Source organism: Macaca mulatta, chromosome 10 (assembly GCF_049350105.2).
Source record: "Macaca mulatta isolate MMU2019108-1 chromosome 10, T2T-MMU8v2.0, whole genome shotgun sequence".
In the NCBI taxonomy this organism is placed as follows: Eukaryota; Metazoa; Chordata; class Mammalia; order Primates; family Cercopithecidae; genus Macaca; species Macaca mulatta.
In genome coordinates, this window is record NC_133415.1 from 30,492,846 (window position 1) to 30,520,461 (window position 27,616).

The 27,616-nt window shown below is 51.7% G+C and overlaps 1 protein-coding gene across 1 annotated transcript in view; it reads right to left on the bottom strand.

Annotated features, from left to right (window-relative positions):
* The window catches only part of LOC106996055 (immunoglobulin lambda-1 light chain-like), an 801,838-nt gene that overhangs the window by 766,460 nt on the left and 7,762 nt on the right, over nucleotides 1-27,616 (bottom strand). The window contains exon 3 of the mRNA XM_077950588.1: nucleotides 11,719-11,728. Coding sequence (XP_077806714.1) covers nucleotides 11,719-11,728 — 10 coding nt within the window. The remainder of the gene's footprint in view (nucleotides 1-11,718; nucleotides 11,729-27,616) is intronic.

A 27,616-nucleotide genomic window follows, 5' to 3' on the forward strand; every position in this document is an offset into this window, starting at 1 on the left:
GTCAGGCACCCACCACTACCACCATGGCCACTCCTAGACTTTCTCATGTTATTTTGTGTCACCTGCAATGAGGCACCTTCAACTCTATTTGTCTGTTAGGGTGCTGTGGGGCTGGCACAGAAGGAAGGGTGTCGTGGACACTCTCCTAGTCCTCTATATTTTTATTGCTCTTGGAAGTAGAGAAACTGCTTCAAATATTAATCTTTTTCTTTTTGACTGTGGTAAATTATTCAAACACAAAATACATTATTTTAACCACCTTCAAGCATATGCTTCAGTGTCATTAAGTAAAGTAATATTGTTGTACAACCACAATCCCATCATTCATCTCCAGGAATTTTTCATCTTCCCAAACCAAAACTTCATACCTGGAAAACATCATTCCACTTCTTGTCTCTACGGATTTCACTACACTAGATACCCCATATAAGGGCAAGCAAACAACTTTTGTCCTTTTGAAACCAGCTTATTTCTGCTGGCATCATGTCTTTAGGGTTTATCTATGCCATCGCATGGGTCAGAACTTTCTGTTTAAGGCTGAATAATATTCCCCTGTGTGTGTATACTATATCTTGTTTATCCAATAGATGACACTTGGGCTGCCTCCACCTTTAGCTATTGTGAATGATGCTGCTATGAACAAGGGTGTGCAATTTTCTCTTTGAGATCCTGCTTTCAATTCTTTGAGGCACATGCCCAGAAGTGAATATTCTGATAAAATGGTAGCTCTGTGTTTAGTTTTCTGAGGAACTGTCATCCAGGCCGCCACAGTGGATGCATAATTTTATGGTCCCTCCAGCAATACATAACAGTTACAATTTCTATACATCCTTGCTAGAACTTGTTATTTTCTATTATTTTGGTAAAGCCATCCTAATGGGTGTGGGTCCTAATTTTGTTTTGGGTTGTTTCCTGTTTGCATAAGTATTGAAATGTAAGAGATTTCTTTTCTTTCTTTCTTTCTCTTTCTTTCTTTTTTTCTCTTTTTCTTTCTTTTCTTTTTCTGTCCTTTCTTTCTTTCTTTCCTTTCTTTCTCTTTCCTTTGTCTCTCTGTCTCTTTCTCCTTTCCTTACTTTCTCTCTCTTTCTTTCTCTCTTTCTCTCTCTCTCTCTTTGTAGAAACAGGGTTTTGCTTTGTTGCCCAAGCTGTTCTTGAACTCTTGACCTCAATCTATCCTCCCATCTCAGCCTCTCAAAATTCTGGGACTACAGGCCTGAGTCACCATGCCCAGCCATGATATGTTTTAACATGGTGATTTTTTTAATTCTAAAACATTACTGAGTACATTTAATCATTCTGGCAAAGTGTGTGTGTGTGTGTGTGTGTGTGTGTGTGTGTGTGTGTGTGTGAGACTTTTAAGGGTATTCTACATAGACATTAAGTCAAATGAAAACAGAGATAATTTTACTTTTTATTTCTAATTTTTATTCTGTTTATTTTTCTTGCCTAATTGCTCCAGCTAGGTCATCCAATACTGTTTTGAATAGAAGTGGTGAAAATGTGCATTGTTGTTTTGCTGCTGATAGATATAGCAAAAACATACCTTTGGTCTTTCAGATTGCATATGATGTTAGTTGTGGGATTTTCATAGATGGCCTTTACTATGTTGATGTAGTTTCCTTCTGTTCATAGTTTGTTGAGTGTTTTTACCATGAAAGGGTGTGGAGTTTTGTGAAATGATTTTCTGTAGCCTTAGTCTTACTGCTTTGCATCTGGAAGAGCAACTCTGCTCCACACCCACTCATACCCCCTAAACTATATGCCTGTTGTTAGAGATGAATAAATATCTTGTGTTCTCCAGGGGCCAGGGGGCTACTCCACCAGACCCACAGTAGTGGTCACCTGTGTGAGGGGATTGGGGAGCAGAAGAGGCCCTCATGGGTTTACCTGTGGACTCTGCTGCAAGCCATAGTAGCTGTAGATGTAGACTTCTCTGTAGATGTTGACTGGGATGGAGCTACCCCTGCCACCCTGGACTCAGACATGGGCAAGGAGTCCAGGGGAAACAGAAGCACGGACCAGAATCAGAAGCAATAAGGTGAGGGGACTAGGCTCAAGGGGACTAGGCTCAGGCTCCTGTGAGTAGTTTGGGGTGACTGTTACAGCAAGTGACCCCATTTGTCCCAGAGTTGGTGGCTGTGTTGATAAGTCTCTCAAGGAAGCCAGTTTCTCCCTCACTCTGACCACCTGCTGCCTATGGCTCCTCTCCCTGTAGATTGATCAGGAATGAAACCTTCATAACTCTCAAATTTAGGAGACCAGCTAGACTTCTATGGATGTTCCAGAGTTTCCATTAATGGGTTTTAGATGAAAGGAAAGGGTGTGCAATGCTTTCTTCACTCAAATCAGCCCCCTCTTCTTGTCTGCCAGGCCCTTCATAGAACCTCAGTCCAAACAGTCACTGGAATACATTTCCCAGGTGGGGTGGAGAAGGCCAGGTTGGCTGAATCTGGTTCCCTGTGAGGACACAGCAGTTGAGGCCAGTGAGCAGTGAGCAGATGATACAGGGTGACAGCAGGATGGTTTCCCAGTTGTTCTTATCTGTAGACCCCTCAAGGACAAGCCTACAGCACACAGTGCTGCCCCAGTAGCAGACCAACTGACCCCTACAGTTTCTCTCTACCTTTGTCTATTTTCTTCTGCATGAAAGATATGACTGTGAGGGCCCTTGTTAAGCTGCATTTGTACTTATTACTCTGAACAGAATTCCTGTGCCATGACATATCTGTCCGGTCCATGCTGCTATTTTTAGTAAAGTCCTTGGATCTTGGTCTCACTGAAGGGGATTCTCTGACAGACATCAGAGCAGGGAGCCCAGTTTGGTGAAGGGGAAGCCACCATAAATGCAGGCCTGTGCCCAGAGATGCCTGCTTCTTCCCCACTCAAGATTGTGGCCCCTTTTCAGACTGCCAAGTCCTGTCCTGGAAGCTCTGGGCTCTCAAGGTGGGTCTCCCCTTGCTCTCAGCCCATCCACCTTCAGCATCAAAAGGATCCTGGAATTTGGTCTCTCACTGGACAGAAGGAGAGGCAGGCTGAGCCCTTCTGTCTCTTACATGTTATTTATTTACCCCTGGCTTAAGCCCCGCTGTGTGGGGACCAAGGAGCACCCTTGCGTCTGGTTTTGAAAAACTTACGAGGTCCCTCATCCAGAACTCTGGCTGTAGCAACCCCTGGGGAGGTCCAGAGTCTGCACACTTGAAGAATAACAGAAAGAAGAATTAGGGAAGTGAGTAGGCATTATTGATTGGGAATCATATACTGTGTATTTACTACTAACTGGTGCTCACGTGAGGGTAGCTGTGTTAGAGAAACTCTGTCTTTGAGGTTCAGCTCATAGACCTGGCATGAGGAAGAGAAGGCCAGCCCCAGCTCTGTCTCTTCCAGGATTTGAACCGTGTGAGGAGTTGGCAGATAAACTACAGGGCACCCAGGTAAGTTTGTATTTCAAATGAAAAATATCATGTGGGAGACACACATACTAATTCTTTGTCATTGTTTTACTGAATTCAAATTTGACCTCCAGTGTTTTTATTTGATAAATTGCAGAATCCTACCTCCAGGCCACAAGCACTCCCTCTCTAACCAGGGCCTACTGCATGAAAAGCAATCATTAAGCTGTTGTCAGGATTCAATGAGGTCACACTCTCAAGAATTAAAAAATATTGGTCAATAGTAAGGTTGTAGTTGTACTAAATCTTGATACAACCTATCAAAACCTCCAGGATACAGCAAAGGAAGTGCTTACAGAAAAGTTTCGCATGAAATACATACATGAACGTGTCTGAAAGAGCACAAATAGACAATTTAAGGTCACACCTCATGGAACTGGAGAATCAAGAACAATGCAAACCCAAACCCAGCAGAAAAAAAGAAATAACAATATCAGAGCAGAACAAAATAAAATTGAAAGAAAAACAATACAAAAAATAAATAAAACAAAAATAGATTCTTTGAAGAGATAAATAAAATTAATAGACCATTAATGAGATTAACCAAGAAAAGAAGAGAGAAGATCCACAAAAGCTCAAATAGAAATGAAACAGATTTTACCACTGATACCACAGAAATATAAAAGATTATATTAGGTTACTATGAACACCTCTATGTAAACAAACTATAAAACCTAGAAGAGATGGACAGATTTCTATATATATACAACCCTCCTAGATCAAACCAGGAGGATATAGAAACTCTGAGCAGACCAATAAAAAGCAGCAAGATTGAAAGGATAATTTAAAAAGCCAACCAAAAAAAGTCCAGGACCAGAGAGATTCACATTTGAATTCTATCAGACATTGAAAGAATTGGTACCAAGTCTATGACACTAATTATGATGGTTAATATAGAGTGTCAACTTGACTGGATTGAAGGATGCAAAGTATTGATCCTGGGTGTGTCTGTGAGGCTGTTGCCAAAAGAGATTAACATTTGAGTCAATGGGCTGGGAAAGGCGGACCCTTAATCTGGGTGCGTGCCATCTAATGAGCTGCCAGCATGGCTAGAATACAAGCAGACAGAAAAATGTGAAAAGAGAGACTGGCTTAGTCTCCCAGCCTACATCTTTCTCCTGTGCTGGATGCTTCCTGCTCTTGAACATCGGACTCCAAGTTCTTTGGTTTTGGAACTTGGACTGGCTCTCCTTGTTCCTCAGCCTGCAGACGGCCTATTGTGGGACTCATGATCATGTGAGTTAATACTTAATAAACTCATATATATATTCCATTAGTTCTGTCCCTCTGGAGAACCATGACTATTACAGTAATCCACAGGAGGGAGAAAGAGGGAATCCTTCCTAAATTATTCTATGAAGCCAGTGTCACCCTAAAACCAAAATGAGGATAGGACCTAACAAAACAGGAAAACTACAGATCAATACCCCTGATGAATATAAATGCAAAAATCCTAAACAAAATACTACCTAACCAAATCCAACAGCTATCAAATCATAGTCCACCATGGATGAAGTGGGTTTCTTACCAGGGATGCAGGGATGGTTTAACATACACAAGTCAATAAATGTGATATACCACATAAACAGGAAAAAAAATCACATGATTATCTCAATAGATGCAGAAAAAGCACTTGACAAAATCCAGCATTACTTCATGATTAAAACCCTCTGCAAAACTGGCATAGAAGAGACATACCTTATGGTAAAAAAAAAAAAGTCCTCTATTACAAACCCACAGCCAGTATTATACTGAATAGAAAACAGTTGAAAGCATTTCCCCTGAGAAGTGGAAGAAGACAAGAGTGCCCACTTTCACCACTTCTGTTCAACATAGTACAAGAAGTCTTAGCCAGAGCAATCAGACAAGAGAAAGAAATTAAGGGCATCCAAATTGGTAAAGAGGAAGTAAAACTGTCATTGTTTGCTGATAATATGAACATAACCTAGGAAACCTTAAAGACTCATCCAAAAAGCTCCTAGAACTGGTAAATGAATTCAGCGATGTTTCAGAATATGAAATGAAGCTACACAAATCAGAAGCTCTGCGGTACAACAGCAACCAAGCTGAGAATCAAATCAAGAACTCAACCTCTTTTACAAATAGCAGCAAAAAGAAAAATACTTAGGAATATACTTAACCAAGGAAGTGAAAGACCTCTACAAAGAAAACTACGAAACACTGCTGAAAGAAATCATAGATTACACAAACAAATAAAAACACATCCCATCCTCATGAATGGGTAGAATCAACATTGGGAAAACGATCACACTACCAAACACAAGACCCATTCAGGTCTAAGGCCAGCCTTGAGCCTCTCCCCTCCCCCAGGCTTCAGTGCCTCTTCCCCAGAAACACACGCTAAATCTGACCATTCTCTCCCAGTGACCTCAGCTGGTCCTACTGCCTTCGTGCTTCCCACCTCCTTGTCCACCTTCTCGGAGGCATCTGGACTTTTCTTCACAGACTTTACTCAGATCCTGTGTCCTTCTTGTCCAACCCTTTAATGACTTCTCTACCCTTCCCCACCCAAGCCCTCCTCTCCTCACTGTGAAGGCATCTTACTGCATCGATATTTTTACTTGATTGTCTTTTCTCTTCTACTACCTGCTGTCAGCTCCATGAGGTCAGGAACCCTTTCGCTCTTGTCCTCCCTGTGTCCTAAGCCCCTCACCCTGAGCCTGGCACACAGTAGATTCTCAGTGAATGCTATGGATGGACAGGCCTCTGGTAGCCGACTGTCCTGGGTCAGACACAGTGGACTCTTTGTCCCTAGTCCTGTCTTGACCCATCACAGACTGGCTCCCAGGCCAGCCTGACCCTGGTATGGATGCATTTTTCTCAATATGAGGCCATATGACAGTGTACTGCTGCTAAGAGTAGAATGTGTGGGTAGAATTGAGAGAAGAGGGATGCATTTTCTAGACTATGTTCACTTGTGTGGATCTGAAACTCTAAAATGTGACCACGCAGTGTTAATCAGCGGACTTGGCCAAGGGGCGGGGCTGGACAGGGATGCCTTTTCCCTGGGCAGACAGCAGGTTTTTCTCCCACTTTTCCACTGGGTGGTAGGACTTCATGAGCATGGATGCTTGTGTCCCAATCGGAGCATAAGAATCAGCCTTGTCCTCCGCCTGGAGCCCAGAGATGCTCAGGGAGGCCGTGATCCTCAACCGGGCGCCCAAGAACCAGACTGGGACCTGTGCAGACTGATGACTGTGTCATAGATGAGGAGTTTGGGAGAACTGCCAGGAATTGCTGGTACCAGGACACAGACCCACACCCAGCCTTGCTGCTGCTTCCAGTACAGGAGCTGGTACTCATCTGCCCCATAGACTTGAACAATGTACACAGCTAACTCAGGACAGACAGGGCCCAGAACCCTGATATCTGGACAGACACAAGATGAAAAGAGGTGGGTCAGTGGAAAAGGGAACACTTAGAGCCCTCATTCCTTTCATCCACAGCCCTGATACCTGTGCAGTGAATGAGAAGGGAGAGAGGGGGAGGAGCCCAGGCCATGGTGGGGACCCTCACACAGCTCTGCATCCTGAGGACCCTCAGCTGGGCCTGGGCTGCCGAAGGCCCTCCTACTCCCTCTATCAGCCACAGGTGAGGGGGAATGCTTCATGCAAACCAGCCTCCCACCCTGGGCTACCCAAGCCCTGACTCTAACCCCTACCTGAAAAGCTGACCCTGGGAGGGGTTGGACTTGGGTGGGGCTGTTCTTTGGCTTTCCAAGAACCTATGAGGCAAAGCTGCTGGTCACAGTGAGCAGGGACAGAGGGATCCAGCTCAGGGTCGCAGGTGGCTCCCAGCTGGGATCCACGGCACAGGCCATGGTGCCCCTGCTGCCTGAGGCCCAGATGCACCTATGCATCCTGTCTCCTCTAGTGCCAACTTTGTCCTCCCCAAAAAGGATGGGGCTGGGCAGTATCCACGCCACTAAGCACCTGAGCCACAGGTCTCCACACAGCCCTCCTCCCGCTGGACTCACCTGCCCAGCTCACTGTGTGGTTTACAGGGCATTCCTGGAGCTTGGTCTCCTTGAAGAGCCTCCCCTGGGGGCAGCAGAGCAGGCAACTTACAGGGACAGGGCAGCGCCTCCTTCCAAGGCACCAGGAACTGCCCCCTCTTTCTTCTCCCTGGCTGACCAAAGCCTGAGCCCAGACTGCCAGGACCTGCCCTAGAGCCCAGCCTCTCCCTCTGGGCCTCCATCTTCCTGTCAGTCCCTCACTCACATAGATTGCAAAGAGAAAACAATAAACTAATTAAAACTATTCACCAATCTCAGGCATAAACTCCAGGGCAATGTAGACACCACGTACAATTTTGAGAGTGAGGAGAAGGGAGCCCCGGGTGGGCTCCTGATTCCTAATTCTCCCTCCTCACTCAGGCACTGAGAGGCAACTAACACCTTTCAAGGGGCGAATTGCCCCTAATCTCTTAATTGTAGGAGCATCTATTTCCATGTGCCCAGGGCAATTTCAAAGACAGCCCTTACAGAGTTTGGGAACAATGAATGAGCTGGAGACCCTGAGTCTATGCAGGCTCTTCAAGCAGCCCTGAGCCCTCACCTTGCCTGAGCCCTAGTGAGGAGAGGGAGGGGAGCAGATTGAAAGGAGGAGTCCAGGCTGTGGGAAACCTCTCCAGGCTTGCTCCCCGAGGCCCCTAGTGGAGCCCAAATGCCCACATTTCATCACTCCCCCCCCCACACCCTGGGCAGAGAGCTCTTCTTATAAATCTGTTCTTCTCCACTCAGCCACGCAAGCCCCACTCTGGGCACACAGTGTGAACCTGCTCCTGGAGCTGGTGCTGGAAAAAAGACCCCAGAGAAGGGTGTAACATGGACACTCAGAGACTCTGGGAGGGACAACAGCGAAAGAGTGAGCGCCAGAGGATAGAGGACCCTGACGATGGTTGTCATGTGATCCTCGGGACAGGCAGAGGCCCTCTGGGGCTCCAGGGCCCACATCTTCCCAGGTCATCTTCTTGTCACTGGTCTATGCCCTGGGTCTCCTCCTAAGAGCCACAAAGGGCAATGTTCTCTTCAGGCTGTGCTCTCATGATCACATCTGGCCCCACACCTCCTCCACAGACCAGGAGTGCCAGGGCTGGATCCTGGAGCCCCAACCACTTACTGCCAGGGACTAGGGCCACTTTCTCAATGGTGCTGCTGCCTTGACTTGCCCCAGTGAGACCTGCACATCCTCATCAACACAAGACCCTTCTCTGCCTGCTCTGGGGTCCCCAAGCCAAAACCAGCAGAACCAGGTAATGGCACACAGGACACCCCCTTTGTGAAAAGCATTCCACTTGACCATAATGCAGGGTACCTTTAAAAATGACACAGCTGTGAACTGGGATCCCCATTACTGAAATCCAGTTTATAAACAACTTGTTGGGTAAAACATGTTACACCACAAGCTGCTCCCAGCATGTGTGGCAGAGACGAAGGCTCCCTGGACCCACGTGCCCCAGAGAAAGGCCCAGGCACTCCCCACACACAGGCCTCACTCAGCAGCCACCTAGTAGCTGGCCTGGGTCTCTGAGGAGGAACCCCGAGGCTCAGTCAAAGTCCTTCTGTGTGACTCTGGGCTTTCTCCTGGAGGACTTGTGCACATCTGAGACCTTCTAGACCAGAGAGGTTGAGCCCTGCAGCGGGAGGCAGGGGCATTATTTAAGGGAGAGCTGCACCATGGAGCCTGTTTGCTCGGTGCCCCTCTCCTACTCACCGTGAAGGCTCGTCTGTCTCTTCAGCGGTCCCGAGGCACCCACTGAAGGTTTCCCAAAGAGCCAGAGGTGCCTGTACTTCTTGCTTATCCAGAAGACCCAGGAAAGGATCCCGCTTCTGCTCTTCCTGTGGTAGGGAGATTCTGGAGTGAATGAGCAGCTGCGGCCAGGCGAGGAAGCAGCAGGCGCCCCCACCAATGGCCTGAAGTGGCTGCCACAGACACACAGCTGAGCACCTTCAGGGTTTAGGCCAGGCTGGGCGCAGGGGTTCTTCAGGATGTCTTCAACAGCTGCCAAGGGCTCTGAGTTCCTCAGAGCTCACCATGTCTGCGTGCAGTCATGGGGTTCCAAGCAGCTGGAAAGCAGAAAAGAGGCTTTCTGGTTCCAAAGAGGAAACTGTGGCAGGACTCCAGACAACCCCTACATTGTCAATATGAGAATTATACAAGTCCAGGGCTGGAAGGCCATGTGTGACTCAGAGTCCGGTCTCTGAAGCACCTGGAGGGAGAGATGGCCACCAAGACCTGCCTGTACTCTTCCCAAGACAGAGCACTGCCCACTTGGTCCACCCCATGGGCTGCTGGTGCTAAGGTTTCTACAGACCCTGTTCTTCCCACTCACTGTCAATCACCTCAAGGGGTTTTTGTGTTTGCATGAGCCTGTATTTCATTCTCTCCTTTCCCTGTAGATGCAGAGCGTGAGGTTAAGTCACCAATGTACCCATTTATTTCTGATGGTCAGAGCTGCAGCCCACGGGTGACAAGCCAAACCACAGACATGCCATGAGGGGTCAGCCATGTGCCAGGGAGGAGGCGCAGCCCTCAACACCCCCAGGCTGCAGGGAGAGGGGTGACGGGGCAGAGTTTGGGGGCACACCTGGGGCACGCTGTGTGCAGGCTGCAGGGAGGGGCAGGGACTGGCTCCTGTAGCAGGCAGCACAGCACAGCCTCAAGGCCCGGGCTTGTGTGGCCCCTGTCTATTGCTGATGTGAGGTCAGGGTGTGTAAGTGCCACCCCAGGGAACCTTGAGGGGCCTCAGGGGTTGTGCATGATCAGAACCAAAACTTGTCTCTGCTTTGCCATCTCAACCAAGGTTTTCTTCAATGTTCATAGATGTTGCTCAGAGGGCCGCTTCCTGCCCATGTGGAGCTGCAGCTCAAAGAAGAAAGGAAATAGGAATAGGCAGGAAGGAGAGGAGGGAATGAAGAAGAAGAAGAAGGAGGGAGAGAACTAAGAGGAAACCCAGCAGCAGAGAGGGCAGAACTCTGTAGCCTCGTCTCTGGCCTCAGTGCTAAGGGCTATGCACTCCCTTGAAGCTCCACAGCATCTGGGGTCTGGGTATTTGGGAGACACAGTCTGTGCACTCCGTTAGCACCATGGCATTTGGGTGTCTGAGTATTTGAGACGGAAATAATCTGTGAACCTTGAGATGTTTGTACAGCATCCGGATGTCTGAGTCTTTTGGAGGTAGAGGGTCTGTGAACCCCTGGGCATTCACACGTTTGGGTATTTCAGTAATTTCTGGTCCATGGCTTTCATCAGATCTTTGAAGGTGTCTATGGCCCCAAGATGCTATAAAGTGCAGAATTTTGTGACTTGTTTTCTAACACACCACGGTCCTCAGATCTGCCCAGCCCTGACATAGGAGCAGAGCCCCCAGGCATCAACTTCAGGTGTCCTGGTCTTTCCTCTGCCATCAGAGTCCTATCAGGTTGCAAGCTTCCTCTTGCAGCACCCGGAATCTGGGTCGTGCTTTTGGGGCTCATGAGATCCTGGGACTCTAGCCCTCATCTCTCCCTTGGCACACGCACCACTGCCTGAGGACCGTCCAAAATAACCATGGCCAGCCAGGGGCTAAGAGCGTCACCCTCCAGCTTCTTCCACGGACAAGCCCCAAAAAGCGCACGCTTGCTCTCTGTGTCTCTCCATGAGCTTAAGAGAGAGGCTGGCTTCCATCCTGGAGAAATGGTTTCCAAGAGTTGCCTGTTTTTCCTGGCAACAGCCTCTCTCTCTCTCTCTCTCTCTCTCTCTCCCCCCCCCTCCTCTCTCTCCTCTCTCTCTCTCTCCCTCCCTCCCCCTTTACTCCAACCCTCTCAACCGCCTTCCTTTCTTTTCCTTCTCCCACCTCCTCCTCAGCCTAAGCAGGTGGGCTCCAAGCCTGCTGCATGCCTGGCAGTGGCCCTATCCCATCTGCCACATTTCTAGCTAGCACTGGGTCACATCACCACCCAGCTGCATCATGACCATCAGGATGAGGGATTTATGAGCTCACCCAGGCTTTATGTCTGCACCAGGCCAAGGTGTTTCCAGAATGCCTCTCCCCCACCTCCTTCCATCACAAGAATGGACTTTCTGTTTTGGCTATTCATAGATGCTATAAATTACAACGTGTGTGTGTGTGTGTGTGTGTGTGTGTGTGTGCGCACGCGCGCACATGTGCCCATGGACAGGGCTTCACAGCTGGGGCTCCTTGTTCTGAATCACCTCATGGCTCCTTAAACAAAGGGGGTTAGGGTGACTCTCCCCGTGGCTCACACTAACTCCTGGCTGTAAGAGGTGGGCACCACACCGTGAGCTTCTTGGGAGTTGCGTGGCAGCAGCAGGACACAGAACCAAGGAGGAAGCCTCCCAGGGCTCTGCTCCTTTTTGCCTGCGCAGAATCCATCAGGCGAACTGACACAGATGACTCGGTGTTTCTGTCTGCAAACACACCCTGGACGGGGCTGGTGGCCAGCCATGCCCACTAAAGGTAGAGGACAAGCCCAGCAGAGCACTCACAAATTAGAAGTTCAGAAAACCTCAAATGATGTGCAAAACATTTATCAAACTTGAGAATTTTTCTATCACTTTGCTTCACAACTCCGCATTTCTGATGAGGATGATTTATGGGCTGAGAGAGCTGGCAGGGGGGCTGAGGGGGAAAGAGTGGGCAGGAGGGCAGTATGCTTTGGAGGTTCTAGAATTCCTGAGGCTCAGCACCAAACAGTCTCAGAACCAGGCTTTCAAGCAGCAATCAGGCAGGGAGTGGAATTCCAAATCTGGAGAGAGATGCAGCCCCGAGGACACAGTGACCTCCACGAAGAGACACCGTGGCTGGACCATCTCCTCTCTCTGGCTGTCTCCTGCATTCACTGGTTTCGTGTGAATAGAAGTGAACAATGCAGCCTGGGTCAGGTGCTCTGCGTTCATCCATGCATTTGTCTTCCCGCTTCTCATCCGTCTTGGCCTCTCCTGTGCCACGGAGACCACACCAGGCCTCAGGCCCTGCCCCAAGAGGCTCCCAGGTGACCTTGGAGGTGTCAGGGCTAAAATACTGGAGGGACCGAGATAGGAGGAGGCCAGCGTGTCAACATTGCCCTGAGCCTAGGGCTGCAACAGGGCCTGGGCTTGGTCCTCTCTGAGATGTAAGCCAGCCCAGGAGCAGGGAGACGCCAGGCAGTGGCAGCAGACATCCCTGAGTCTGCTGTGATGGGGGGTGGCCCTCTCCCCCAGAGAGCACCAGGAGGTCTGGGCTCACAACTGAGACCGGGGTGGCTGCAGCAGTGCCTGGGCAACTCCAGCCCTGCCAACTGGCAGGGGCGGAGCTCCCCCCTGTCCCCGGCTCTGCACAGAGTGCACAGCCTCTGCCGGCCGGCCGTGCACCTTCTCTGTATCTCCCCGCAGTGGCGGCGAGCGAGGTGCAAGTGGCACGACGGCCCTGGCCACTTCAACACGAACTTGCCGCTCCCAGGGCCGGTCCCGCGAATGCCGACTGCGCCTTGGCCAGGTGCTCGAGAGCTCCAGGGGCACGGCAGGGAGCGAGGCTGAGGCTGCCGCGGAGGCTCAGGGCCTGGAGAGGATCTTGCCCGGCGGTGCGAGGGCAGAGGTGGTACAATCGGCTGCCTTGGGGACGTGGGGAACAGAGAACCCACTGCCGCCATTGCTCCCACAGCTGCCCCCGCTGCCCTCTCTGCCGCCTTGCAGCCTGGGGCAGGGCTCCAAGCCCTTGCTGGGCCCGGGCGGGAGTCCGGAGCGGGGGCGACATCGCCACAAGTTCCCGGCTGCAGCCGGGCTTGGCTGGCGACTCTGCCAGGGAGCGCCACCGGGAATGGATTGCGGCCCCGGACCTGGCTGCTGCGGGGAGCACCAGGCTCGGCGGTCACTCCAATGCGGACTGGATCCTGGGGACGCAGCCTCAGGTGGCCCCGCGCTGAAGTCTCCCACCTGGGCACAGGAACCTGGCTCCCACGGCAGGGAAGGCGCAGCGGCCGCGTAGGTGGCCGGGTCTGGGAAGCGGACGACTCCGGCTCCCCACCCCGGGCCACTGAAGCTAGGCCACAGGTCCGCTTTCGTGTTCGGGGCCCGGCCCCTGCGCTCCGAGCACAAGCGCGACACCGTCCTGGGCGCATCTCCGTCCCGGGTCCCCTCCGCAGCGGACCGTGCAGTTTCCTCGCCGGTGGGTGACTGGGACCCCGCACCGGCGGACCCACAGCCTGCGCCCGCGCCCCACTGCAGCCGGAGCCGTGGCAGCTGCCGCTTTGGACAACCCGCCACTGCCATCATGGGTGCTGGCAAGTCTCACTCCCAAGGAAGCAGGGACCGGGACCTGAGACTGCTCAGGCCTGCTCTGTGGAGTCCAGACCATAGGAAATCCTGTGGCTCTCAGAATAGCGCGCTGGCACACTCCCTCCAGTCCTTGAGTCAGCTCCAGAGAGCAGGCATGGCAGCAGCTGATGGCACAGCTCTGGAGTCCAGAGGCCTGGGCTGGTAGCTGGCCCTGCTCCTGGGGCAGCTGTGTATCTAGGGGCTTCCATGTCCTCTTCTGCAAAATGAGGCAACACAATACCCAGCTTATAGATCCGTGGCGATGAATGAGGGTCCTTGATCGCACCCAGCGTGTCCCTGAGTGCACAGAGACCCTGGGGAGGAAGGCGAGAGAGGAGAGGAAAGGTGGCAGGAGGAAGCAGCGGTCTGTGCAGCCATCTGTCTTTTCTGGAATCAGAGACAGACAGGCACAAGCAGCCATGCCTGCAGCCACCTGCCAGACCAGAACAATGAATGGGCCCAGGGCCACTACAGGAGCATTTCTCTGGTCTGAGACAGAAAAGCAGCAGCTTCTGAGGCTCTGTCCAAGCTCTCTGCTAGCACCCTAACTGTGATAATAGACACAGGCCCTGCCCTCTCCCAGCCGCCTCCCAGCACACTCCTCCCAACGCACCCTTCCCAGTGCACCACCTTCCAGCTTTCAGTGCACCCCTCCCCAGTGCACCACCTCCCAGATGCCTCCTAATGAACCCCTCCCAGCACACTGCCTCCCAACTCACCCCTTCAAGCACACCCCTCCCAGCCCCCTCCCAACTCACCCTTCCCAACACACCCCACCCAGCCCCCTCCCATCGTGCCCCTCCTAACGCAGTCCTTCCAGTACACCCCTCCCAGCACACACCCCCTCAGTTCAACTCTCCCAGTGCACCCCACACAGTCCCCTCCCAGCACACCCTTCCCAGCCCCTTCCCGGTGTACCCTCCCAGCTCACTCCTCCCAGCACACCCCTCCCACCATGCTTCCTCCCAGTGCACCCTTGCTGATTGGACCCTGAGACCAGGGCTTCTCTTGGCTTTCCTGGGCTCCCCTCACAGGCTCCCCTCCGTTGAAGGAAGGAGTTAACCAACACCACCTCAGTCACCCCAAGGAACCCACCAGGAAGAAGTGAAACTTCTCCCTTTAGGAGCTACCAGGTGTAACTCCCACCCTATGACCATCCAATTTGTCAGGGTTTGGGGACCAGCCTCTTCCAGGGATGAGGAGAAATGGCCTGGGAAACAGGAGTGACAAGGGAGGAGAGGCTGTCAAGCTGGAGAGGGGACCCACCTGCAGAGCAGAGAAGCATGGGCGGGTACTCGGGACCAGGACCTCTGGGGGATTTGCTGTCTCTGGTCTCCAGGGCTCTGCACCCCTAGAGGGACAGGGACACACCAGGGCTCCAGAATGCTGTCCTATGAGGATGAAAAACCAGCCATGTCCTTCTTCAGACACACTTGAGAGAGCTACAGGTGTTTACCCCGGCACGTAGAGGGCTAGGACTCAGGCTACATGCAAATACTTTCAGGGCCGTCGTGTGCAAAAGAGAGGCTTATTCTGCAAGGTGAGGGGGGCCTTAAGGGAATGGAGGATCGGTCCACCCAAAAGCAATTCCCAAGGATGTGATGTGTTCAACAATACACTGGTTGTTTGGGAGCACAGTAGTGTGTGCTCCACAGAGCACGATGGTGCATACTCTGGAGGTTGGCTGTCTGAGTGCACAGTGTGGGTTCCAAGGCCTGCTGCTGTGCCTGGCTGGATCAGAGACACTGAGGTTTCAGATGTGGGGCTGGATGGAAGGGGCCTTGGTTCTCTTCCAGCAGTCCTGACATGACACAGAATCCACATTATGAGTTTTGAGAGGGAACCGGCCTCTGTTTCAATTTCCTCTTCCTGTTGGATTTTGCCTCCCGTGCGGCTCACCCCCTTTCCCCTAGGACAAGCAAACATACATGAACACACATATACATACGTACACGTGCAGGTGCACACGCACGCACATGCACACACTCACACTCACATACCTGCATACCTGGATGGCGAAGAGCTTTGAAGCACTTAAAATAGTGGTTGGAGAGCCAGCCAGTAATGCAGATTGTTATTCCAGGGGAGACAGGTCCCAAGCCCTGGAAGTCAAGGTGAAGTTAACACCCTTGTCAGCCACATGCCAGGAGAAGCCCATGCAACGACTGTGATAGCTCACAGTATCATTTACCTTCTCCTCACACCCTGCACCAAAAGAACTCTTGCATTAGCCCTGAGATGGCTAAGAACCCAGGAAAGTACGCGCTGAGTATTGAGGGTCAGGCACTGGGATCATGGAGGCTTGTGCACGAGGGGGTGGACGCCCTTGGCCTCGGCCTCCTGAGGTTCCGGATGTTGGCAACTGAGGACAGAGGCTGGGCAGGAGAACACTCCTGTGCCCTGGCAGGCTCTTTCAGCCATCTCTCCCTGTATCCCCATCCATGCCTTTCTCCATCCCTGTCTTGCCCAGGCTATACCTGGCTCTCTCTGGTCTATCTCCTCTCTTTCACAATTAGGCCCATTTCATCTTCTTCTTGGCGTGAATAACAAAGTCCCCAAACAGCAAAGGAATCTCAGAATTGAGGCTCCTGGGTTCACAGACTGTTTCCAGATTAGTCCTTTGAGGTGTCTGGCAGAGCTGGGCCGTATCTGCTCAGACTTGTCACTTGTAGGTTGGGGCTGCCACGGCAGCTCCCCATGGGCTTCAGGAGGGGCGTGGTTTTGGGGGTGATGGAGCACAGACGCACAGTGAACTCCACAGCAGCTTCTGTGCATCCCTACACTCAGCAGCCACCTCCTGAAATCCCTGACTCTAAGGCCAGCTGGGCACTTGGTCTTTTAGGAAACATCTGTGGATGTCCAGGGAACACCTGAACTGTTTACAAATGTTACAAAGCATCTGACTCTCTAGCCAGAAGTGGGCAGTTCCCAACCTCAGGTGGAAGGCTCCTTCCCCTCTGCCAGGTCTTAGTGTTCACAGTAGAGCAGTCAAAACTCCAGAGAATAAGAAGCCCATGGTACCCAGAGTCAACCTCCGCTATTTTCGTTTGGACAGGTCATCGTCCCTGTCCTGACATCACTGAGTCCTTCTGACTCCCTGCTCCATCACCTTTGCCTACCCCGACACACCTGCCCAAGGACACACCTGCCCACCTGACTACAGCTCCTCAAGGACACACCTGCCCACCAGAACACACCTGCTCCCCCGAACACACCCATCCACCAGGACACACCTGCTCCCCAGAACACACCTATCTACCAGGACACACCTATCCACCAGGACACAGCCATCCACCAGGACACACCTATCCACCAGGACACAGCCATCCACCAGGACACACCTGCTCCCCAGAACACACCTATCTACCAGGACACACCTATCCACCAGGACACACCTGCTCCCCTGAACACACCTATCCACCAGGACACACCTGCTCACCAGGACACACCTATCCACCAGGACACAGCCATCCACCAGGACACACCTATCCACCAGGACACAGCCATCCACCAGAACACACCTGCTCCCCTGAACACACCTATCCACCAGGACACACCTATCCACCAGGACACACCTGCTCACCAGGACACACCTATCCACCAGGACACACCTATCCACCAGGACACAGCCATCCACCAGGACACACCTATCCACCAGGACACACCTATCCACCAGGACACACCTGCTCACCAGGGCACACCTACCCACCAGGACACACCTATCCACCAGGACACACCTATCCACCAGGACACACCTGCTCACCAGGGCACACCTATCCACCAGAACACACCTATCCACCAGGACACACCCATCCACCAGGACACACCTGCTCACCAGGGCACACCTATCCACCATGAGACACCTATCTACCAGGACACACCTATCCACCAGGACACACCTATCCACCAGGACACACCTGCTCACCAGGACACACCTATCCACCAGGACACAGCCATCCACCAGGACACACCTATCCACCAGGACACACCTATCCACCAGGACACACCTGCTCCCCAGAACACACCTATCCACCAGGACACACCTGCTCACCAGGACACACCTATCCACCAGGACACAGCCATCCACCAGGACACACCTATCCACCAGGACACAGCCATCCACCAGAACACACCTGCTCCCCTGAACACACCTATCCACCAGGACACACCTATCCACCAGGACACACCTGCTCACCAGGACACACCTATCCACCAGGACACACCTATCCACGAGGACACAGCCATCCACCAGGACACACCTATCCACCAGGACACACCTATCCACCAGGACACACCTGCTCACCAGGGCACACCTACCCACCAGGACACACCTATCCACCAGGACACACCTATCCACCAGGACACACCTGCTCACCAGGGCACACCTATCCACCAGAACACACCTATCCACCAGGACACACCCATCCACCAGGACACACCTGCTCACCAGGGCACACCTATCCACCATGAGACACCTATCTACCAGGACACACCTATCCACCAGGACACACCTACCCACCAGAACACACCCATCCACCAGGACACACCTATCCACCAGGACACACCTGCTCACCAGGGCACACCTATCCACCAGAACACACCTATCCACCAGGAGACACCTATCCACCAGGACACACCTATCCACCAGAACACACCTATCCACCAGGACACACCTATCCACCAGGACACAGCCATCCACCAGGACACACCTATCCACCAGGACACATCTGCTCCCCAGAACACACCTATCCACCAGAACACACCTATCTACCAGGACACACCTATCCACCAGGACACACCTATCTACCAGGACACACCTATCCACCAGAACACACCTATCCACCAGGACACACCTATCTACCAGGACACACCTATCCACCAGAACACACCTACCCACCAGGATACACCTGCCCAAGGACACATCTACCCAAGATAACACCTGCTCACCCAGACACAACTACCCAAAAACACACCTACCCACCCTGACAAATTTGCTTGCCAGGACACACATGCCCACCAAGATACACTTGCCCAAGGATACACTTGTCCATGGACTCACCTGTCTACTCAGGACACACCTGTTCATCAGGACACACCCCCCACACACCTGCCCACCAGTGCACACATGCCCAAGGACACACCTGTCCAAGGACATACCTGTCAGCAGGACACACCTGCCCACCAAGAGATGCCTGCCCACCAGGACACACCTGCCCAAATGGACACATCTGTCCGCCAAGACAGCCTTTCTACTTTCAAGACCTGAGTGTGGTGTGACAGCCCCTGCCCCTGCCCTCCCTTCTGCTCAGTCTGAGCCAGGTTGAGCTGCCCAGAAAACTCACCCAAGACACTGCTGGTTTGGATTCAGAACCCAGAGTAGGCACTGGGTAGAGTGAGGGAGGCTGGGGGCTGGCCTCCACCTGCAGCCAAAACTCATGGTCAGGCTGGTCTAGGGGACGCCCTTTCTCCACAGTGGACAGTATATTCTCATAAATGATCCTCTCAGAGAAGTGGGGTGATGGCAAATATGAAAAACAAGCCCTAGAAGCTGCCACTCTGCCCATTCAGAGGCAACAGCTACAACAACGTAAAGCCAAGTCAGCGTGAGTGTAACTACTGGGAAGAAAGAAAAACAGGAGTCAGAGGTGTCCTGTGTGCCCTTTGGCACACTGCTGGGTGTCAAACTCTTCAGTTTTTAAAAAAAGAAATGTTTTTCTTACTCTCAGGGTGATGTGCGGTTGCCATGAGCATGCACACGCAAACGCACACCCACACATGCGCACACACACCCCCAGCAAAACCTTTACCTTCAGACATGCTTTTCTCTGACCCAGTGCTCCAGCTCCATAGCAGAGGGCTCTACTGCCAGACGCAGTGGCCCCTGCCTTCTCATATGTGAGAGAGCTTTGCTGTGGGACATGGGGGTTGCAACCCTGAAGGCTCATTTGATCGCTGGGCCAGGACAATGATCTACTTGATGAGAAAAGAAAAGGCCAATTCCCTGCCTTTTCGTTGGGCTCCTGGAAGCTCCTGGGCATGGGTGAGTAGGGTGGGCCAGGAGCCCTGCTGATGCCCAGAGGATGGGCTGAGATCTGGATGCCAACTAGCCTTTCCACTGGAGCCCAAACAGCCAGGTTGCTGGGTGGACAGACGCAGTGTGCAGACTCTAGCAGACAGGGCGCCTCTGACTCCTGCTTTTCTTTCTTCCCAGCAGTCTCAGAAGACATATGCAGTGAGAAGTTCTGTGCAGAGGCAAATCAGGCAGGGGCCAGCAGTTGGCTCAAGTACATCTGCGTGGCATGCTCCTGTGGTCAGAACCTCACCATATGACAGATCAGTGAGCAGGCACATCTGGGTATGCAACAGGGGCTTCTGCCCCTCGGAATTGTCCCCAAGGACTGGCACTAAGATTAGTAAGGGTGCTGAGGTAAGGGCTGGCTGAGCCTCTTTGAGGACATCGGCAAAGTGTGGCCCACAAGGACACCCATGTCCCCTCCATCCCTGGGAGTCCTTCCCCTTATGAGTCTAGACCAGTCCTGTTTTCTTGGAAGAGCCTCAGCCCTAGGTCTACTGTCCTAAGACCTTGAGACAGAAGTGAAATGGGGGCTCCGTGTTGAATTTGAGCTTTTTTTTGAGGGCAGTAGTGCCCGTGTGTCCCAAGTGTAACAAGACCACATCTCACTATTCTCCCTTTAGAGGAATTCTCTGTCCATTTTGGCTTTGTCTTGGGCACCCCAGGGCCTCCTCCAGGGTCCTGTGTGTGAGGTTTCCTGAGCACCCTGAGCGTGGCCTCCCCAGTCCTTCCTCACTACTGCATCAGGATGAGATTGTCCTGGAAGGACCCTGGGATCAAAAGGTCCTGAACTATCGTCTGTAACACACAGGGTTACTGTCAGTGAGACACTGGGGAAGACCTGTGTAAAGATGAGAATGAGATTCCAGGTGATGAAAGGAGAGGGGTCGCTCCCTGGACTCGGTGGTCACCCAGGTGGAGCTGGTGAGTGCACGCCCTGGGGGCAGCCCCTGTCCTGTACTGAGAAGCTCAGCTCAAGCATAGGAAATACAAGACTCATTTAGCCTGGAGGACTGGGGCTGAGTGAGTGATTCCAACTCCCTGAGCCTCAGTGTCCAATGGTTTAATATGGAAAAGACATTTGTCACAAAAATGCCTACAATAATAATTGTTGAAGTTATTTGTAATATGATCCTTTGTGGCAATTTAAGAACAAAGCCTCAGGACGTAGCTTAGGAATTTGATATGAGCCATCTTTTCCTGGTCCCAAAATAAAACCATAGAAAAGCACTTGTAAATCTTCTTTGCACAAGTTCCAGAACTTTCCCTGTCCCTCAGCGCACATCCTGAACCCATCATGTTCCAGGAGCTTCTCCCTGTTCAGGCCCACAGGGAGTGCTCCCTGACCTAGGGTTGAAGACTAGGGACCTGCCCTTCTCTGAGACCTCAGGCTTGTTGATCCCTGCCTGCTTCTGCACCAGGTGAGGCTTCCAGAGCCTGTGACTTCCTTATGACCCAGAAATGTAGCAGAGTGCCTCCAGATACACACACACATTTTAATTTTCTGATATTTTGAAAATCACAAACCAGTATTGAATTACATTGAGTTATTACATAAAATATAATTAGTTTAGAATTTTATCTGGCTTCTTTTAAGATTTTATTGTATTTATGTTTCAACATTTTTGTGCTGAAACTAGAAAGTCCCTGGCAGGCAGAAGTAAAAACAGAAGGCATGTACCTGGGAGATGTACAGAGGCAACTGGGCCTGGCCAGGTTGTTCTCAGGAGCTGGTCTGAGCCTGGATCCCAAGCCCCAGGGCTCAAAATCATTTTCACCTCTGGACCTCTCAGAATTTAAGCACACTTTCTTCTCTCCTTACCATTTTTCCCAAGCTGGGTTTTGGCCGAGAGCAGGAGGATATTGCTGTGTTAGGTTGACCCAGCTGAAAACCTCTGAGGCACTTTCACACATCCTCAGATAACAGAGACCTTCCCCCACTCAGGGGCTGGGGACAGAAGTGACAGTGGACTCACAGACACAGGCAGGACAGTGACACCTGGGGTTGGGCTGGGCTGGGGAATGGGGGTCTGTCTCTTCTCCCAGGACTTGGAGCAGGAGTTGAGCTGCCAGGCTGGAACTTGAGGACTGGTCTAGAGCCTGAGGGTTGAGGACCATTCATCCCCACAGGTCAAGGATGCTCCTGGGAGCTGCTGGTGTCAGTTCCCATCACAGCAGCCACATTGCTGGTGCTCTGGGGAGACGCATGGGTGACCCTCTGACCAGATGACCAGGCACTGAAGACCTCTGAGTCAGCACAGAGGGGCCACTGAACCTCAGACCCAGGACAGGGTGACATACGATGCAAAGTCTGAGGTCACAGCTTACAGGATGCCTGGTAAAGGAGGAAAAGGGACACCTGTGTGTCTCATAAGCCAAAGGTCACCCCACCTGACTCCCAGCAGTTGTCACCTGTATGAGTGAGGTCAAGGAGGAGGAGAGTCCATGGGGAGAGGCCCCAGATGTCCATAACTTGGGTGCGACTGAGGACTTGGTTTCAAACTCTAGTAGCTGTTACTCTAAATAGATGTTGATTTGGATGGAACTGTCCCCCTGCCACACTCCCCCTGAGTCCAAGTCTGGACTCAGACTTGATCAAGAAGTCAAAAGAGGGCAGAGGGAGAGGAACAGAATCAGAAGCAATAGGATGAGGGGCCAGGCCCAGGTTTGCGTGGTTCACATGGGTGACAGTTACAGGGAGTCCAACCATTTGCTCCAGAGTTGGATAGAGTGAGCTCCCAATGTAGCTGGTTCATTTGTCACTGTGACCATTACTTGCCAGTAGCCTCCTAGTCTTAAGATTGATCAGGTGTCAATCTATTGTGCCTCCAAAATGTCAGGGACCAGCTGGACTTCTATGGGTGGCCCTTGAGTTCCCTTTAGTAGGTTTTAGAGCAAAGAAAATGGTGTGGAGACATCCTGTCGTGCCCATCAGCTCCTCCCCTTGTCTCCCAGCCCCTCCACAGGCCCTGAGTACTGACAGTCCCCTGAACACATTACCCAGGTGGGTGGAGAAGGCCAGGCTAGGGGTGCCCAGGTGCGCTATGAGGACACAGCAGCTGAGCCCAGCGAGCAGATGACACAGGGTTGTAACAGGGGCTGGCTTCCCAGGTATGATCACCCACAGAACCCTCAGGGACAGGACACAGAACCCAGCGCTGCTCCAGGGCCCACACCCACCGAGTCCCTCAGCTTCTCTCCTGCCTTTGTCTATTTCCTCCTCCAGAAAAGAGCAAACTGAGGCCTTTGTTGAGATGCCTCTATCCTTACAGCTGTGCACGGGGCTCCTGCCTGTGATACACCTGTCCAACTCACTCTGTCATCTTTAGGGAAGTCCTGGGAACTCCCCCGCCCTGGAGGAGATTCTCTGATGAGCAACAGTGTTGGGAGGCCAGTGCGGTAACAGGGTGGCCACCAGAACTGAAAGCTGTTCCCAGAACTGCGTCCTACTTTCCTGTCCCCTACTCAGAGTGTGGTCCCCCTTCCAGGCTGTCAAGCCCTGTCCTGGAAGGCCTGGGCACTCGGGCTGGGTCTCCCCCTGCTCCCAGCCCACCGGCCTCCAGTACACCATGGACCCTGGAGTCTGGTTTCTCACTGGACAGAGGGAGAGCTGGGCTGAGTGTCCTGAGCTCCTAATGCACCCCTGGAGGAACACCCCGTTAGAGGAATGAGGAGCCCCTTGCATCTGGTTGGGACAGCACACGGGGTCCCTGGTCCGGAGCTCAAGCTGTGGCAGCCCCTGGGGAGAACCTGAGTCTGCAGACTTGAAGGGCAATAAAATGATGAATTGGGGAAATGAGTAGGTGCCATTGAATGGGAATCATATCTCGTGCATTTAGTGCTGGCTGACGTGCTTGCTTGGGGTAGCTGTGTCAGATAAACCCTGATAAAGAGGGTGACAACCTAGACCTAGTGTCAGGCGGGGAACCCAGGCCCAGCTCTGCCTCCTCCAGGCTGTGACACTTGTGTGACGTTGCCAGATAAACTATAGGATGCCTACTTAAATGAATTTCAAATAAACAACATTATATGGAGGGCACACATATTCATTCTGCATCAGTTTTACTGAATTCAATCAATGATAACTGTCCTACGTTGTTTTCATTTGATGAATTGGGGACCTATCTCAGGACACGTGCACCCCCTCTCAGTTCAGGATCCACTCCCTGGGAAGTAGCAAGAGAGCTGTTGTCAGGATTAAAGAAGGCCACAAGCTCAAGAACCGAAAAATACTGTCAGTCAACTCAAACATACAGAGCTGGAGAACAGAACAGTGAACGGGGGAAGGGTAGGAAACGGGCAGTGTAGGTCAGAAGACACCATGTAGCTGATACGCAAGCTGAGCAGGTCCAGAGATCTAATGAATCCCGTTCTTTGGTGAGCATCAGTGCTTCCTCCAAGGACGTATAATGACTCTAGGCACTAAAATTGTACTGCATATGGGATTCAGACAAAATGAGATGTTAGCTGCTCTTGCCACAAAAATACCAAAACTGGGTAACTATGTGAGATGAGGATCATGTTCATTTGTGTCACTCTAGTAAACTCTTAACTATGTGTATCCCATAAAATCATTGTGTATACCTTCAACATATACAATAAAGCAATCAATTAAAAAATCGATCAGACAGCGGAAAGGCTGCAGTTGTAGTAAGGAAGACATAATGTGGATGCACAGGCAGGGATGGACCTCTGTGTTTCTACATAGACCCTCGCTGGGAGTGTCAGCACTGGTTCGTGCTGAGCCACGAGAGGCCACAAGGCTGAGACCCCTCCAGACAGAAGACCCAGCACCAAGCCGACTCTGCACTTTTAGGAGCTCAAGAAAAAATACATACAGCTTAAATGAGATGAAATGAATATAATCTAGGGTTTTTTTTTAATGGAGAAATGATCATGGAAGAAAAAAATTGTCTCAAAAGGAGCTAGGAACCACCTAGAAAGCTATTAATAAGCCCTTTATGGTGTGGAATGAAATTCACCAACAGAGTGACTCTCAGAAGAAGAAGGTGGAGTCAGATCAGCTGAGAACATGGGAGGAGGATGCGTGGGTCCATCTATAAACTGTAAGAAAGGAAACCACACGGCAGTGAAGGAGGGCGTGTTTCTGGCTGTTTAGGAGGACGCTAGAGGAAGGGAGGGTGGATGGAAAGGTTCTGAGGCCCTGCTGGAGTTTGGCACAGATTGGATGGTTCAGTGGTGGGAAGTTTTTGAGAATAGTCGAAAATGTCAATATGTGTCCAACTTGACACTAAAGGTATGGGCGGCTTATTGTATGTCTCCGTGAAGAGAATTTTACTTAAAAAGAATAGTCTGGGATGAAAAAAATACAGGAATTCACTGAGGATCAATGAGAGAAAGAGAAAGACACTGTTCTGGAAAATCATAGACATAGGGAAAGGAGGAGGATGGAGACACAGGTTCCCCATCAGAGGTGGGTCTCAGATGTCAGAGCTGCACCTGCTGCCTCAGACCATGAACTTCAGTGCAGAGAGACCCTATATCCTAAGCTGCAGGAAGCAAGATGTTCTGTTTCCTGGAAGTCCTTTTACTATGAAGCTGTGTGACTCTGAGGACAGAAGGAGAGAGGAACCTCCATCCCCAGGAGGGGCCATAAATGCCCCTGGGCCCATGGGAACAGCAGCAGCAGCAGAAGCCACGGGCCAGGACTTAGCTCATCCCCAGGAACAGGAGGAAAAGGGAGCTTGTCTCACTTCCCTGTGGGCCTGGAGCCCTGTGGGAGCATCAGCCTGCTGACCACCTAGGACTGGCGGTGGTCATCAGGTTAGTCCTCAGGCCAGAGACTACTGATGCTCAGGGAAGCTCTTTAACTGAGTGGTCTCCACTGGGCTGATGTGGCAGACCCAGTTGTGATGTCTGAGACTCACCCCCGATGGGGAACCTACCTCTCCTTCATCCATCCTCCTTTCCCTGTGTCCGTGATGGACAGTCCGTGTGGGCTGATTTTTCCCTCCAGGCAGGGAGCATTTAACAGCATCTGGAGACAGTTTTGTTGTCAGAACTGAGAGGAAGGTGTTACAGGAAACTACTGGGTAGAGGCAAGAGATGCTGCTACCCCCTACATAAACCCCTCCTACCATGAGCAGAACAGCTCCAACCACAGAATACCAACAGTGTGGGGGTCAGAAACCCTGCTTTAGACTATATCACCCCAAAGATTGTGAATATATTGGAAGATCAGCCATCAGGTGTGGAAGAAGAAATTGGTATTTTGAAAAGAAAACTCAGGGTCCAGGTGTGGCTGGGCGCAATGGCTCACGCTTGTAATCCCAGCACTTTGGGAGGCCGAGGTGGAAGGATCACAAGGTCAGGAGATCGAGACCATCCTGGCTAACACAGTGAAACCCCGTCTCTACTAAAAATACAAAAAAAAAAAAAAAATAGCCGGGTGTGGTGGCGGGCGCCTGTAGTCCCAGCTACTCGGGAGGCTGAGGCAGGAGAATGGCATGAACCCAGGAGGCGGAGCTTGCAGTGAGCCGAGATCACGCCACTGCACTCCAGCCTGGGCGACAGAGCGAGACTCCGTTTCAAAAAAAAAAAAAAAGAAAAAGAAAAAAGGAAAGAAAACTCAGAAAGTCTTGAGCAGACAAGTCCTGCTCAACCTGTCAGGAAAGGGCGACCCTCCATGGTGGGGCCAGGCTGAGAACAGACCCATGGCAGGGAGGCTCTGGGGAGTTCCGTGTGGTTTGATCATTGATCATCTGATTTCAGTCCCAGCACAGCCAGCGATCTTCATTCCCTTTTCTCGTACTCAGAATCTCCCAAGGAGCACACGGGGCTTAGGCTGGCGCTGTAACTGAGTGATTAAGAAATGAGGGTTGTTGTCTTCTGCCCTCATCAACTGTTTAGGTGTCCCCTGATCTGGGTAACAAACCACACCCTGGCAGTCTCACACAGGAGCTCAAGGATCCACAGATATCCAGCTCTCTTCACCTCCCTCCATCCTGAGTGTATTTCTGCTCAGAACAGCATCTCCCCCTGGTTTCCTGTTCCTCCAGGAAGATCAGCCCTCACCAGGGAACCTGGGGTCCGGAGGGCAGGAGACCAGCAGGGAGCATGTTTAGCTACAGCTGAGGGTCACGCCCAGCAGACCAGGTTAGAAGGTGATGGCTCATGGCCTCAAAGGGCAAGAAGAGGGATGCCAGCCTGGGGCTGGGGGCAGACAGGGAAAAGCAGGTATAGCTTTGGGTTCTTGACAGATGCAAGCCTGGGAGGAGATTCCATGGCTTCCTGTGGTTGGATTCTATAGGTCCTTTTTCTTTCTTTTTTTTTTTTAATTGAGGCGGAGTCTGGCTCTGTTGCCCAGGTGGGATCTCAGCTCACTGCAACCTGCACCACCCAGGTTCAGGTGATTCTTGCGCCTCAGCCTCCTGAGTAGGTGGACTGCAGGTGCGTGCCACCACGCCCATCTAATTTTTGTCTTTATTTTTGCATTTTTAGTAGAGATGGGGTTTTGCCATGTTGGCCACGCCAGTCTCGAACTCCTGACCTCAGGTGATCCGCTCACCTCCATCTCCCAAAGTGCTGGGATTACAGGAGTGAGCCACCACACCCAGCCGAATTTTGTAGGTTCTTAACTGCTGACCCAGGCACAGCTGGTGTCATCCTCCCTCTGACCATTTCATTGCTTATCCTGAAGGGCTCTGTGCCCTAAGCATAAAGTCGCTGCCCGTGGAGAGGTGACCAGGCTGAGGATGTGCTGTCAGGAGTGCCTCAGCCATGCTTCAAGCCACAGACTCCTGACAGGGCCTCAGATC